The 16,436-nt window shown below is 43.3% G+C and overlaps 2 protein-coding genes across 2 annotated transcripts in view; both read right to left on the bottom strand.

The window, feature by feature from the left end:
* LOC309548373 (uncharacterized protein) overlaps positions 1-16,436 on the bottom strand; it is a gene marked incomplete at both ends in the record, with an annotated part of 539,651 nt that overhangs the window by 137,913 nt on the left and 385,302 nt on the right. The gene's annotated exons all lie outside the window — the stretch shown is intronic.
* Positions 2,421-16,436, bottom strand: part of LOC309547875 (uncharacterized protein) — a gene marked incomplete at its 3' end in the record, with an annotated part of 75,903 nt that continues 61,887 nt past the window's right edge. The window contains exons 2-3 of the mRNA XM_082247877.1: positions 2,886-3,206; positions 2,421-2,807 (exon numbers count right to left, since the gene is read on the bottom strand). Coding sequence (XP_082104003.1) covers positions 2,421-2,807; positions 2,886-3,206 — 708 coding nt within the window. The remainder of the gene's footprint in view (positions 2,808-2,885; positions 3,207-16,436) is intronic.

Below are 16,436 nucleotides of genomic sequence, written 5' to 3'. Positions count from 1 at the left end.
TCCCGCCTCCCTCTGCTATTTATTGGCGAGCGTCTCGGGCCAAGCCACACCCCTGACGACGTCATCCTATGACAAAACGTGTCGGGATTGGCTGGTGCCGAGACGCATGCGCAGACGAGGGACGCGGCGGCCATCTTGTTGGTTAGAAACCCACGCTACCGATGTACGATGCTATACTTATGGAGAATATAAGCTGCTTTTTTACCATTTGAAATAAATGTTTGTTGAATATACTACACCATGAGGGGATTTGTCTCTTGTATCTTCCGAGTACCTAAAGGAGGAGTCGGGGGAACCCGGGTGTAAGAGTATTGGAAAGAGGCTTTTGGAAGCGGTCTTCCCTGTCAGTGTCAGCATCTCTATTTGGGCTTGGTTTGACCCTCAAGGGTCTATGCAGCTGGTAAGAGTACCCACTCACTCTGCACGGTGGTGGTCTTTCTCTGCTTCACATTTTTCATCAATTTAGTAGATGTGGACTTTGCCAGCACTTTGGGACTTACCTTCTTACATTCATCAGTTTGCTCATTAGCACTGTTGATTATAGACTAGCGCGACACCATTCTATAAAATCATCTTGAAGATATTTGTTTTTCTATCTGTTTGTGTCAGCAGCTTATCTACGATTGAATTTTATACATTGTTTTATTGCATATATTGATTTATTTATTGGTGCATATTTTATATGGTTTTAGCGCAGCAATTTTACTATTAAAACCTCTTTTATATTTTACCAAAATGTGTTTTTATTTATTGCATATGTTCACCCTAATGTTCACGTTAGTTGTTTTTTTCTTTTAACTTAAATTTTGTGTTTCCTATACCTTTAAGGTAATATCGGGTGACATAAATTTGAACTACCACTATTTTATTCTCTAGGGAGTCTGCTTTCAGAAAATATATGTTTGGGGGTTTTACATAATTTTCAAGGCTAAAATGATTTTTAAACGTGTGCAAAAACTGCAAAAAAGGGGTCAAGCAGCAAAAAAGGTTAAAGTGAACCCCAACTGGAGGAATGTCAGTCCTCAAAACACACTTCACACTTGGTAAGCTCAGAGCTCTTGCCGTTGTGCTGTGTGAATAGTCTATGGAGATGAAGAATAGCTGGACAGAGGAAGAAGATATCAAAGACATTCTTTCTTCACCAGATGGAATCCCTGAGACTTTCAGTAGAACCAAATGTAACACAAAATAGCCAGCTGAAATTAAATAGTACTGTTAAATGCATCCCATAAACAGCAGAAAATCAGTGTTGAAGGCCTACAGCAGCTTAGAAAGTTACTTTCTTACTGAAAAGAGACTTCTCCCTGGCTGGTGTCCCAACCACAGACCTGCCTGCAAAGCTGTCATCCATGAGAGGAGATGAAACATGGAAAGGAGGCATTGATCATGGGAGAGGAAGTTTGGATAAGGTGAGCATAGCTGGAGCCCCAAAGCCTGGCATATGGTGTATCAACTGTCAGAAGAACCTGGAATGGACTCTCCCACTGAGGCTTAAGAGGCTTGGCAAGATGCCATTGGATCCCATCCTAGTCTCGGATACTGAGGCAGTGTTGGTCATGTATTAGCTCAGGCAAGGAAGAAAACATTTGGGAACACAGCTCAGTTATGCCTCGTTTCCACTGAGCAGAACGGTTCGGGTCTGTACAGTTTGGAAGGGTTACAATGGTCCGGTCTCTTCAGGTGAGCGTTTCCACTGCAAGTCGGGCAACCAGGGACCATGCGGGGTTTACACCAAATGAGGTGTTTGTTTTGCTCTTTCATTTGATGTGAGCATTGAAGTTTTCCTGTCCGCCAATCAGTGGAATCTATCGTGTGACGCCAGTAGCTCCGCCCTAACCGTACCGTACCATTTCCTATGGCCCTACATCTGAAGCAGGACCAGGAATGGTGCGGTTTGGTTCGGTTGTATGGGCCACTTTCATAATGGAAACACTCAAATTAGCGTACCGTACCGAACTGACCCGAACCAATCCGCTCAGTGGAAACGAGGCATTAGTGAATGATGAAAATGCATTACATGTTCAGTCAAAGCTCCATAAAAAAATAAAAAGATGAGAATCATGAGGAAAACAGTTCAGTCACTGATACTTATCTGAAAAAATAAATAAAAATGTATAATATTTACAGGCCTTCTAGGTGTGTGTCTGATGGACATAAGCACTATAGTTAATGAATCCAATCATTACATTCCAGTTTGCTCACAGATTTTAGTTTATTTTTTTCTAAAGTCACATTTTATCTTTTCACGTCTTCCCTAGCTTGTGGGATGACATTGGGGCTGTGAAATTAATGGGACAACCACGAAAACCTTTATTATTCCTCCTTCTTCCAGAGTTTCCTCTCTGCAGCTGAAGCTTATGAATCCTCTGGTGATACATTAGCACAGAATTTACTGTATAATCTTTGTCACATTTAAAGCATTAAAATGGTTTCCTTCCAGTGTGAATCATCTGGTGTCTGATAAGATGTGACTTCACTGTAAAAGCTTTGCCACATTCAGAACACTGATATGGCTTCTCTCCAGTGTGAACCCTCTGGTGTCTGATGAGCTCTTTCTTGGTTATAAAAGCTTTGCCACATTCAGAACATTGATATGATTTCTCTCCAGTGTGAATCCTCTGGTGTCTGATAAAATCTGACGTCTGTATAAAAGCCTTGCCACATTCAGAACACTGATATGGCTTCACTCCAGTGTGAATCCTCTGGTGCCTGATAAGATCTGACTTCTGTGTAAAAGCTTTGCCACATTCAGAACACTGATATGACTTCTCTCCAGTGTGAATCCTCTGGTGTCTGACAAGATTTGACTTCCATGTAAAAGTTTTATCACATTCAGAACATTGATATGACTTCTCTCCAGTGTGAATCATCTGGTGTGTGATAAGATCTGACTTCTGTATAAAAGCTTTGCCACATTCAGAACACTGATATGACTTCTCTCCAGTGTGAACCCTCTGGTGTGTGATAAGATCTGACTTCTGTATAAAAGCTTTGCCACATTCAGAACACTGATATGGCCTCTCTCCAGTGTGAATCATCTGGTGTCTGATAAGATCTGACTTCTGTGTAAAAGCTTTGCCACATTCAGAACATGGATATGATTTCTCTCCAGTGTGAATCATCTGGTGTCTGATAAGATGTGACTTATGTATAAAAGCTTTGCCACATTCAGAACATTGATATGGCTTCTCTCCAGTGTGAACCTTCTGGTGTGTTATACCTTTTGCCTCCATTGTAAAACCTTTATCACATTCCAAACAAGAAATATCTTCTGAAATGACTTCTCATATATACATGGGTTGGACTTTACAGTAAAGACATTGTCACTTCCAGAGCACTAAAATTACTTCTCGTTTGTTGTCCTCTGAGGTTGGATCAATGTTGAAGAGCATTCAAAACATTCATGACATTTAGAACACGGATAGGTCTTGTGTCCTGTGTGAATCTTCCAGTGAACTGCAATAAAGACTTTCAGTCACTTATAACATCCATATGGCTTGCTTCTCATGTAACTTTGTTGTATTGTTGTAACAAGACAAGCATGACCAAAAAAAATGGTTCATCAATCCATCTGTGCAGAAAAAAAACAGAAGTCATAATTCTATAAAAAGGGTTAAAAAAGTTGCTTCCTTTTTAACATTTATTATTAACTGCTTCCCGCTGGGCCTATTGTAATATGACAGCCAAACAGGAGCCCCATTGTTACATAGTTAGTGAGGTAGAAAAAAAAAAGACACCAGTCCATCCAGTTCAACCCGTGTGTGTGTGTGTGTGCTGCTAACCGAACATTGTATACCCCTGTATGTTGTTCTTCTTAATGTGCCCATCTAATAGTTTTTAAACTATCGATGCTTCCTGCTGATACCACTGCTTGTGGAAGAGAATTCCACATCCTTACTGCTCTGACAGTTAAGATTCCCTTATGTAGTTTAAGGTTAAACCATTTTTTTTGCTAGTTTTAGTGAGTGACCCCGTATCTTATTGTATTCCCTTTCTCTGAAAAGTTTGTTCCCTATGCTCGGGTCACCAGTACGATATTTGTACATTGATATCATATCCCCTCTCAAGCGTCTCTTCTCCAGAGAGAATAAGTTCAATACGTGTAGTCTTTCCTCATAGCTGATGTCCTCCATTCCCCTAATTATCTTTGTTGCCCTTCTCTGGACTCTCTCCAGTTCCAGCACATCCCTTCTGAGGACCGGTGCCCAGAACTGGACGGCACTATCTGATAAACTGTGTAACTCACTACACTCTCCCTGAAGGAATGTGGAATTGTGTGTAGGGCGAGTGTATTGTGTGTTAATCAGCAGGCTTTATGGTGGCGCAGGTGGTAGAATACAGGGCTTGCAAGTGAGAGGCTGTGGGCTCTAATCCCTTGGCCAGTGGGTGATTAATATTAATTATGGATATTAATTAAAACCTTTTAAATTAATTATGGATGTGGGAACTTGAAGTTCCCGCGAAGAAGCCCATTTGTTCGCCATTTGGGGAACGGGCGAGCGGGCAGTGTTCGAGTCGAACTTAGGTTGGACTCGAACACGAAGCTCATCACTATGCACCAATTTGGGTTCTTTTTACCAAAGAAATGTAGCAGAATACATTTTGGCCTAAAATTAGGAAGAAATAAAATTTTGCAAATAAATAACTTAACAGAAATGAAGAAGGTGAATGTGTTAAAGATAAGGGTTTTCAGAGATCACCTAAATACAGAGTAGAAGAGAGTCAGACAGATAGAGAGTTCCAGAGGATGGGAGAGGCTCTGGAGAAGTCCTGGAGGTGAGGAGAGTATGTTGTAAGTATTTTACATTTTAAATTGGAAGAGATTGTCAAACAAAAGAGTTGCCCTGGCATTATTGCACCTCCAAAAAGTAGGAAAGGTTGTGGGAAAAATGTTGTGCAAAAGTGGGGGATGTATACCATCTGGTCAAAGATTATATCTGGACTCCTGGGCACTGCTGGAAAAGGAGGATTTGATCTCTTTCTGTCTGAGTGAATGTGTGACCCAAATCTCTTCCCATTTCAGAAGGAATAAAGTTGTGAAATCTCCATTTTGATTGGTAAGGAAGTGATGGGATATGGAAATTGTGTGACCTGTTGGCTGACTTCATCTTTATTCCGACATCATGGAAGAATGCATTGTCACCTGACCCGTCTGTAACGCTCATTAATAAAGGTTTCATCAATAAATGCATAATATTTTGCCAAACACAATACGTATATATTCGTTGCAGTTTTGAAATGGTTTACCGGGATTATGGCTGAAGCCTGCAATTCTGTTTCTCATAAAAGCGATCCGAGCAGTAGCCGCTGGATCATTTTTAGAAGCAGTGAGAGGGATTTCGTTCCCACCCCCCCCCCCCCCCTGCTTCTCACCAGTGTTTCTCGGGCCTTCTGTTCTTACCAGTGAGCCTGGGAAATGATCCGACAGTTCGCACAGCTGGTCACAGAGGAGAGAAGAAACCAGATCGTCTCTGATCACCTCTACAATCTAGGAGGACCGGAGTGACATCATGACATCACTTCCAGTCTAGGGCCGAGGTAACCAGGGTTTTTTTTTTCTTTTTTTTTTAAAGCAAAAGATCACTTTTTTTTTTTTACCTTTTGCTTTCAAAGGTAGACCCCAGTTCTCTCCATAAAGAAGACTTGTCATCCCTTATTTCTGTTAAAAGGGATGTTTACATTTCTTGTAACAGGAATAAAGGTGATAAAAAAATAAAGGGACATTGTAAAAAAAAAAAAAAAGTCAATAAAAATTTAAATAAATAAGAAAAAAAAAGGCTTGCGAGCAGAAGTGAACACATTCTTAAGTCACGCACACATACTGCATGTAAATGGTGTTTGCAACACACGTGAGGTATCATTGTGAACGTTAGAGCGAGAGCAAGAATTCTAGAGCTGGACCTTCTCTATAACTCTAAACATGTAGCCTGTAAAACAATTTAAATTGTAGGCTACGGAGATTTTTACGTACCTTAGTGTGTCACCATTCCACGAGCATGTACTATTTTAAAGCGTAACATGTTAGGGATCTATTTGTTTTATCATCTTTTTTTTTTATATTTTACAAAACAATAGGTTATATATTGTATCATGTTGTATTAAAATTCATTAAAGCATACTTTTTCCCAAAAAATAACTGTTGAAAATGTGCTTCGCAAATAGAGTATGAAAAAAAAATTGCGACAACCGCCATTTAGGGTCTCTGCTAAAAAAAAATATGTATAATGTGTGGGGGTTCCAAGTAACTTTCCAGCAAAAAAACTTACCGTTAGTTCACCGGTAACGGTGTTTCTATGAACCCTTCCAGGACGGCCTACATATGAGAGATTGTGGCTCCGCCCTACAGGAAACACAACTAATTTGCAGCTGTTAAAAGGTCCCACCCATACCTTGGGCTTCAGTAATACAAAAGTAGTTTCCAACCGAAACCCTAGGGATACAGTTATCATATAACTTATCGTTACTATACGAATAAATATATAACCATATATACCAATTCTTATAACTCACCACCACATCAGGGCGGGAAGTAGGCCGGCCGTCCATGAAAGGTTCATAGAAAGACCGTTATCGGTGAACTAACGGTAAGTTTTCTCATTTCACCCTTCCAGGACGGCCTACATATGAGAGGATAACAAGGAATCCATACCGGCCTACCTTAGGGTGGGACCACTGCCTGTAAAACCTTTCTGCCAAAGGCAAGGTCTTGTGGAGACAGTACTTCCACACGATAGTGCTTTAGGAAGGTATCTTGACTGGACCAGGTGGCTGCATGGCGGATCTGTTCCCAGGAAGCCCCAGCTCTTTCGGCCCAGGATGTTGCCAGGGCCCTTGTAGAATGTGCTTTCAGCTTTGCTGGGGCAGGGATACCTGAGATCTTATAAGACATGTTAATGACTTGCCTGATCCACCTCAAAATTGAAGGCTTTGAGGCCTGTAATCCTTTCCTTGGTCCAGAATGTAGAACCAACAGGTGATTAGATCTCCTAAATCTTTTGGGCCTTTCTAAATAGGTGAGAAGACATCTTCTCACATCTATACAATGGAATTTCTGTTCCTTTGCACACTTAGGTTTCTCACAGAATGAGGGTAACACTATCTCTTGCTTTCTATGAAAGGAAGAAGCTACTTTAGGCAGATACAATGGATCTGGTTTCAGGATCACTCTTTCTGGGAAGATTAACATAAAGGGCTCCTTTATGGACAAATTTTGCAAGTCCCCCACTCTTCTGGCTGTGGTCACTGCCAACAGAAAAGTTAATTTAACAGACAACACATTCAGGGGAACCTTATCTAAAGGTTCAAAGGGTTCACTAGATAACGCCTCTAGTACCCTAGTTAAATCCCATGCTGGGAAACTAATCTTGTTAATCGGGGTAACTCTTTCCCTTGCTAACAGAAATCTTTTAACTAAAGGTTCTTTGGCAAGTCCTTTATCTAGAAAAACAGACAGCGCTGCTATCTGTACCCTAAGGGTGTTAACCGCCACACCCTTATCTACCCCATCCTGTAAAAACTCCAGGATCATAGGGATGGAGGCAGAGGAATCCTCCTTCTGACTCTGCCAGGTACAGAACTTTTTCCAAACTTTGAATAAATTTTTCTTGTGACAGGTTTCCTACTAAGGAGGAGCGTATCAAGACTATCAGAACACCCTTTGTTCTTTAGAATTTAGCGCTCACTAACCAGGCTGTCAATTGAAAAAATTGAGGTCTGGGATGAATAAATGGTCCCTGTAGTAACAGGTCTGGAATAGGGAGTTTCCAAGGAGCTGCTGTTGACATGGCCATCAGTGTTGTGAACCAAGTCCTCTTGGGCCACCAAGGCGCAATCAGAATGAGACTTAGGTCTGGAAAACCTCTGAGTTTCTGTAAAACTCTCGGAATCAGAGTTAGAGGAGGAAAGGCATATGCTAGTTTGAACTGCCAAGGCTGTGCCTGAGCATCCAGGCCCAACATGTCCGTTCTGTTGTGATAGGGAAAAGAACTGGCTTACTTTTCTGTTCTGCTGAGTGGCAAACAGATCTATTTCTGGATAGCCAAATTTTTGAACCAGAAGCTGAAACACTCTGGGATTCAGTTCCCACTCTGTTTGCTTGATGGAATGGCGACTGAGGAAATCCGCTTCGCCATTGTCCTTTCCTCTTATGTGTACTGCTGATAGAGAGGTCACTCTCTGTTTTGCCAATAACAGTATCTCCTGGGTTAACCTTAACAGGGTGTCGGACCTTGGCCCTCCCTGATGGTTCAGGTAGGCTACTGTTGTAGCATTATCTGAGCATATCTGGATCTCTTTCCCCGATATGTCTTTCTCGAATGCTCTCAAGGCTTCTCCTACCACTTTCAGTTCTCTGTAATTGGACGAGGCCTGACTCACCTGGGTCACCCAAGTGCCCTGAGCATGAGCTCCTTCTAGCAGAGCTCCCCACCCGCAGGTGCTTGCGTCTGTGGTGATTTTTAAGGGTCACCATTGCGCCCAGAGTCTGCCTTTCTTCAAATTTTGAGGAATTGTCCACCACTTCAAGGAAGATATTACCTGAGGGGCAAAAATCACTTTCTCGTCTAGTGAATCCTGTCTCTTGTTCCAAGAAGAGAGGTGGAAGAACTGAAGCTGAGCCCACTCTACCGCTGGGATGCATGCCGTCATCAGACCCAGTATTCTCAAGATCTGTCTCCTGGAGCACAGAGGAAGAGAACATGCACTTTTTACTGCAGAGACCACTTTTTCCCCCTTTTCTTCTGGGAGAAAATTTTTTTGAGACTTGGAGTCTATTTGATAGACTAGATAGGTTTGAACCTGTGCTGGCTTCAATGAGGATTTCTCCACATTTATCAGCCACCCTAGTGTCTGTAAAACAGTTAACACTTTCTGGGTGTTTGCACTCACTTGTTCTGTATGAGCAAAGATCAAAATATCGTCCAGATAAGGGACTAGTGTTAGGCCCTGCAAGTGCAGAGAGCCTACTGCCTCCGCTAGGACATCTGTAAAAATCCTCGGACTTGCTGCCAAGCCAAAGGGAAGGGCTCTGAACTGCCAATGGGCAGTGCCTTTCTCTGTGACCACTGCGAATCTCAGGAATGCCTGATGTTCCAGATGAATTGGAATATGGAGGTAGGCATATCTATCGTGGTCAAAAAAATGTCTTTTAGCAGATTTTTTCTGACCGCATAAATATTCTCCAATGAGATTTTTTTTGTATATTAGGTACTTGTTTAACTTCCTGAGGTTTATAACCAATCGGAATTTTCCTGAGGGTTTTGGCACCACAAATATGTGGGAGTAAAAGCCTTGGAAGACCTGACTTAGTGGTACGGGGTAATTACCCTCTGCTCCGCTAGTTCTTGAATCCCCTTTAACAGGGCTTCCCTTTTTTTGTACATCTTTTGATGGATAGGTTAGTGTTATTTCTGCCACTGGCAGAGAGGAAAACTCCTGTCGGTATCCTTCCCAGATAATCTGGAGCACATAGGGGCTGGTTGAGATGTTTTCCCATTGGGGAACAAAATGGGACAACCTGCCCCCCACCCTGACGCTGGCGTCCTTTGGTCTCTTTGGGGTTGGCCACGGGCTTAAGGAAGAGCATGTTAGCCTTTTGCTTGCCTCTTGCCAACCCTGTTCTTTTGGCCTGCCCCCTAAAAGGTCCTAGAGCGTGTTTTCTCCAAGCCCTTATACATCTTATCCTGAAGAGAGGATACTTTAGCAGGGGTAGGAATCCCTTCCGTGGCATATACTCCCTTAACCACTTGCTAACCGCCACAAGTACACATACTGCAGCGGTCAGCCCCGGCCAGGCAAAGTGACGTACCGATACGTCACTAGCCTTCACCGCTCTGGTGCGCGCGCGCTCCCGCCCGTGACTCGATTGGGTTCATAACCGATCAGTCATCAGGTCCAGGCCAATCATTTTTGGCCTGGACCTGTAGATCGGTCCTGCCCAATCAGATCCTGTTCTGAGCCTGTGAAATGTAAACACAGGCTCAGAAAAGATGTGCCCTCCCCTCCCAACGTCCTTTTTGGATCCAGCGTGAGAGGAGAGCACATCTAACTGTAAGTAACTGCACAAGCACACCCACACACAGGTAGATAGGCACATTTAACCCCCGATTGCCCCCCAATTAACCCCTACAGCCCCTGTCACAACACACACTGTATACAGCATATAGCATTTTCCTATATACCTGTATAAGTGTGATTTGTGGTCAGGTGTAATGCTTGCGACCCCCCCTTTTTCACTAAAAATACCCGCCACCCCCCCATAAAGATTTAACCCCCTGATCCCCCCTGATCACCTCCAGTTAACCCCTACCCCCGCTGTCACATTCAGCACTAATACAAACGTAATATACAGTGTTTTTGTATTTTTGTATTAGTGTGATTGTGATCAGAATTAGCGCAGGTGACTAAGTTTCTGTCCCAAGAAGGTTTAGGGTCCCTGCCACCCCCCCAATAAAGATTTAACCCCCTGATTCCCCCCTGATCACCCCTAGACCCCCTGTCACAACACACACTGTATACAGTATATCGCATTTTCCTATATACCCATATAAGTCGTATAAGTGTGATTTGTGAACAGGTGTAGCGCTTGCGGCCCCCCTTTTCCACTTAAATTACCCCCCAATAAAGATTTAACCCCCTGATCACCCCTACATCCCCTGCCACAACACACACTGTATACAGTATATAGCATTTTCCTATATACCCGTATAAGTGTGATTTGTGACCAGGTTTAGTGCTTGCCACCGTTCCTTTTATCCGTAGGATACCCGCCACCCCCTCCCAATAAAGATTTAACCCCCTGATCCCCCCGATCACATCCAGTTAACCCCTTCCCCCCTGTCACATTGCACACTAATACACACATAATATACTGTTTTTACTGTATTTTGTATTAGTGTGCTTGTGACTTGAGTTTGCGCTAGCGAGTTAGTTTCTATCCCAAAGGAGGTTTAGGGTCCCCGCCACCCCCCCCCAATAAAGATTTAACCCCCTGCTCCCCCCCAGTTAACCGCTTCCATGCCCTGTCACAGTGTCACTTTTATAGTGTACAGTTTTTTTTCTGCTCACTATTATTAGTGACACAGGTGACATTATCTAGTGTTAGTGGCAGTCTAAAAAAGTGCAGATCCCCGGCGCATATTAGAAATTACCCCTTGATTACCACACACACACGCACACACATACACTTCCATTACTAGTATAGTGTTTTAACAGATCAATATCTGATCTGATCAGAACTATACTAGCGCCCCCATAGTTTAGGGTTCCCAAAACACGGTGTTTGCACGGTCAGCACTGATTCCGGCCAGCGCCTGCGTTTAACCCTTTCACCCAGGCAAGTGTAGTAATCAATAGATTACTGTCACTTACAAAAAAAAACAACACACAAAACTGCTGTGTTAGCAGAGTCAGGCCTGATCCCTGCTAGCATTAGCAGTTTTTTTGGTAGCGCTTGAAATAGTCCTTGACAACCAGGTGCTTTTATTACCTGTGAGTCGCACCACTGTACAGGTAAATTTAGTTACCAAAATGTCTAAACGTTTGTACAGTGGTGAAGAGGCTTATAGTATACTGGCCGTGTCATCTGATAGCGATGGGGAAGCTACAATGACCGAATTACTGTCAGTATACGAACCAGATGACAGCAGCGGCTCCCTGACAGATAGCTCCGACGACAGATGGGTCCCTGTTAGACCCAGGCGTACCCGACCCCATTCTGGAGTTGTTGAGATGCAGGAATCGCAGGGTGCTCGTATGGAGCAGAGTGTGGGTACTAGTGCCGCTCATCCTTCTGGCAACCTGGCAAGCGCCAGCGGCCTAGTACACCCTGGACCTACTACAACCTGCACTGCAGTATCACCTGGTGACGTGGTGAGTCCCCTAAGTGCAGTTGAAGCTGGTGCAGTGGCTAGCACAAGTAGTGGCCCGCAGCCACCCCGTATTCGTAGACAGGCCCGTAGAGCCCATAGTGCCCTCCCTGATGCGCTGGCATATCCCAATTTGCAACCCAATGATTCTACAGCACCAGTACTTCCCCCATTCACTGCCCAACCTGGAATCCACGTGGAGACAGCTGGTTTTACGCCCCTGAACTTTTAAGAGCTGTTCTTCACGGAAGATCTTTAAAGATCTATTGTGGATCAATCAAATTTATATGCACGACAATTCATCGCCGCCAACCCAAATTCGCCCCTTGCCAGACCATTCGGCTGGAAACCTATAACGGTTACCGATTTTAAAATCTTTCTGGGTCTTTCCCTCCACATAGGCATAACTAAACAGAGTGAATTGCGGCTATATTGGTCCACTAGCCCAGTTCACCATATGCGCATGTACTCTGCCTCCATGTCCAGGGCGAGATATGAGCAAATTCTGCGATTTATGCATTTCAGCGACAATGAAATCTGTCGTCCTCGTGGAGACCCTGAATATGATCGGCTCCACAAAATTCGGCCCCTCATAGACCACTTCAATCAGCGGTTTGCAGCCTTGTTTACTCCCGAACAAGTTGTGTGCTTGACGAGTCCCTGATTAAATTTACTGCCCGCCTTGCTATGAAACAGTACCTTCCCAGCAAGCGTGCCAAGCACGGGGTCAAGCTGTATAAATTGTGTGACAGGGCCACAGGTTATACAGTTAGTTTCCGGGTCAATGAGGGAAAAGATAGCTGTGTGGAGCCCCCAAACTGCCCAGACTACATAGGGAGCAGCGGTAAGATTGTTTGGGACTTGGTGTCACGCAAACACGACGATCCAAATCCCTACGGCAACTGGCGTTATGGAGAAACCCCTCTGTGTCCACGAATATAACCTTAATATGGGAGGGGTGGACCTTAACGACCAGCTTTGGAGCCGTATTTAGTTGCCCGTAAAGCCAGACGCTGGTACAATAAAGTGTCTGTTTACCTTTACCAATTGGCTATGCTGAATGCCTTTGTCCTATACAGGGCGTCAGGACTAACTGGGTCCTTTCGGGAATTCAGGGAAGAGATCATCCTTGCCTACTTGTACCCAGGAGGCATGCCTGCCCAACTTCCCCTTCCAGATGCAGTGAGCCGGCTGCATGAGAGACATTTTCCTTATGTCCTCCCGAGTACCCCTACCCAAAGACGACCCCAAAGATGATGTCGTGTCTGTAGCAGGCGCGGATGTAGGCGTGACACCCGTTATTATTGTCCCAAATGTCCTGACCAACCTGATCTCTGCATCGGGGAATGTTTTGAGCGCTATCATACACTAGTGGAGTTTTAGTGTAGGGTACAGCACGACACAGTGTAGGGCACACAAACACAGGGTCTCGAAAGATGTTGGATGTCCATCGACATTTTGAGAGACCCAAGCTGGAAGATCGCAGTCCCAAATCAAGGAACAACAGTTAGAAAGAAAAATAAAAGGATCCAAAAACTGTTGTTGTGTCAGTCATTTTATATGTTCTTCTACTCTTCCTGCTGTAATGTACTTTGTTTGTTTTTTCATTCTTTTGTGACCTGTTTCTCTTGCAGGTACTCGTCGGCTGCCACGGCATTGATTTTATATATTCTGACACAAACATTGTTTGCGCTCAGCATATATGGATACCTTTGCTGATAGCAGCTAAGGTGATTTTCTGATTTCAGCACTGCAGTTAAAATCCTATTTTGGTATACGTGGATAGTGTCGTGTATACCCATCATTAAATTCAGTGGGTGGTTGTTTGGGCGGTTAATGATGAATAATACTACACATTATTCCTGTGCTGATTTCTGATAGGTTCTCTTTTTTTCCATTCAGCCCACAGGCTGCATGAAAAAAAAAAAACCTACACTATATGCCAAACAAGGACCAGCGATGTACTGGTACGTTGCTGGACTTTGAGTGGTTATACCAGGATGATGCCTGCAGATTTAGGCATCAACTTGGTATCGTTTTTTACAGCCAGCGGTCGGCTTACATGTAAAAGCAATCTTAGCGGATAATTGGCCGCTAGACTGCTTTTACATGCAGTGGGAGGGGACTTCCCCCCCCCCCACCGCCACCTACCGTGGTTTTTCTTGGGCTCTCCTGTCCCACCGGTTAACCCGAGAGTGCAGCCAGAGGTTCAATTATCTAACCATAGAGCTAATTGGAGATGGGAATGGCTCCAATCATCTCTATGGCCTAAGATACCGGAAGCTACGAGCATTTTATGACTTCTGTTTCGCCAGAAATAAACAGGGGCATTGGGAAAGTATTTTATCACACCAATGTTGATGTGGTCAGAGTCTAAAAGACCCCATTTTTTAAAAAAAAAGAGTACCTGTCACTACAGATTGCTATCATAGGGGATATTTAAATTCACTGTGATAACAATAAAAATTATTAAAAAAAATGAAAGGAAAGGTGTCAAAATAACATTAAAAAGCAAAATAAAAAAAAAAAAAAAAAATCAAGCCAAACCCCCGCCCCCCCCCCCCCGTGCTTGCGTGCAATGGCGCACGCAAGCGTTGGTTTAGTGTCATATGTAAACCGCAATTGCAGCATGCATGTGAGGTATCGCCGCGAACGCCAGGTCGAGTGCAGTAATTTTTGCAGTAGACCTCCTCTGTAAGTCTAAAGTAGTAACCTGTAAAGACTTCTAAAGGCTTTTAAAAATGTACGTACTTTGTTGCCGCTGCGCAGGCGTGCGCAATTTTTAAAGCATGTCATGTTTGGCATAAGATCGGAATTATATAGTGTATTTGTGCAATAAATTTTAAAAAAATATATTTTTTTTGCAGAAATTGCGTTTGGAAAATCTGTGCGCAAATACTGTGTGACAAAAAAATGTGCAACATTCACCATTTTATTCTATAGGGCCTCTGCTTTAAAGAAATATATAATGTTTGGGGGTTCAAAGTAATTTTCTAGTACAAAAAAATATTTCTTCATGTAAACAAAAAGTCACAGAAAAGGCTTGGTTTTCAAGTGGTTAGAAGAGTGGGTGATGTGTGGCTAAGATTGAGCATAAAATGCCAGGACAGTTCAAACACCCCCCAAATGACTCCTTTTTGAAAAGTAGACACCCAAAGCTATTTGCTGAGAGGCATGGTGAGTCCATGGAGTATTTTATATTTTGTCCTAAGTTTCGGAAAGATGACAATTTGTTTTTTGTTTTTTTTTACAGAAAGTTGTCACTAAATGATATATCGCTCACGCATGCCATGGGTATATGTGAAATGACACCCCAAAATACATTCTGCTGCTTCTCCTGAGTACAGGGATACCACATGTGTGAGACTTTTTGGGAGCCTAGCTGTGTACGTGACCCCGAAAACCAATCCACATCTTCAGGTTTTCTAATGGCGTAAATTGCTGATTTTACCCCTGACTACCTGTTACAGTTTCAGAGGCCCTGAAATTTCAAGATAGCACAAAAACCCCCCAAATGACCCCATTTTGCAAAGTAGACACTCCAAGCGATTAGCTGAGAGGCATGGTGAGTCCATGGAATAGTTTATATTTTGCCACAAGTTTTGGGAAAATTATTATTTTTTTTTTTGTTTTGTTTTTTTACACAAAGTTGTCAGTAAATGATATAATGCTTACACATGCCATGGGTATATGTGAAATGACACCCCAAAATACATTCTGCTGCTTCTCCTGAGTACAATGATACCCCATGTGTGAGACTTTTTGGCAGTCTAGCCGTGTACAGGACCCGGAAAACCAATCAGCACCTTCTGGCTTTCTAAGGGCGTAAATTGTTGATGTCACTCCTTACTACCTATCACACTTTTGAAGTCCATGAAATGCCAAGATGGCACAAAACCCCCCCCCCAAATGACCCCATTTTGCAAAGTAGACACTCCAATCTATTTGCTGAGAGGCATGGTGAGTATTTTGCAGCTCTCATTTTTTTTGGAAAATGAAGAAAAAACAGGAAAATGCATTTTTTTCCTCTTTTTTTCAATTTCCAAAACTTTGTGACAAAAAGTGAGATCTGAAAAACACTCAACATGCCTCTCTGCAAATAGCTTAGGGTGTCTACTTTCCGAAAAGGGGTCATTTGGGGGGGGGGGGGGTTGTGCTGTCTTGGCATTTCATGGCCTCTGAAACTGTGATAGGTAGTCAGGAGTGAAATCAACAATTTACGCCCTTGGAAAGCCTGAAAGTGGGGATTGGTTTTCGGGGTCCTGTACTCGGCTAGACTGCAAAAAAGTCTCACACATGGGGCATCCCTGTACTCAGGAGAAGCAGCAGAATGTATTTTGGGGTGTCATTTCACATCTACACATGGCATGTGTGAGCAATATATCATTTACTGACAACTTTGTGTAAAATTTCCCGGAACTTGTGGCAAAATATAAAATGTTCCATGGACTCACCATGCCTCTCAGCAAATAGCTTGGGGTGTCTACTTTCCAAAATGGGGTAATTTGGGGGGGGGTTTTGTGCTATCTTGGAATTTTAGAGCCTCCGAAACTGTGATAGGTAGTCAGGAGT

The sequence above is a fragment of the Pelophylax lessonae genome (genome assembly GCF_965119305.1).
Source record: "Pelophylax lessonae genome assembly, chromosome: 2".
NCBI classification, from domain to species: domain Eukaryota; kingdom Metazoa; phylum Chordata; class Amphibia; order Anura; family Ranidae; genus Pelophylax; species Pelophylax lessonae.
Note: the sequence above shows the minus strand (reverse complement) of the source record. Positions and strands in the feature narration are given on the sequence as shown.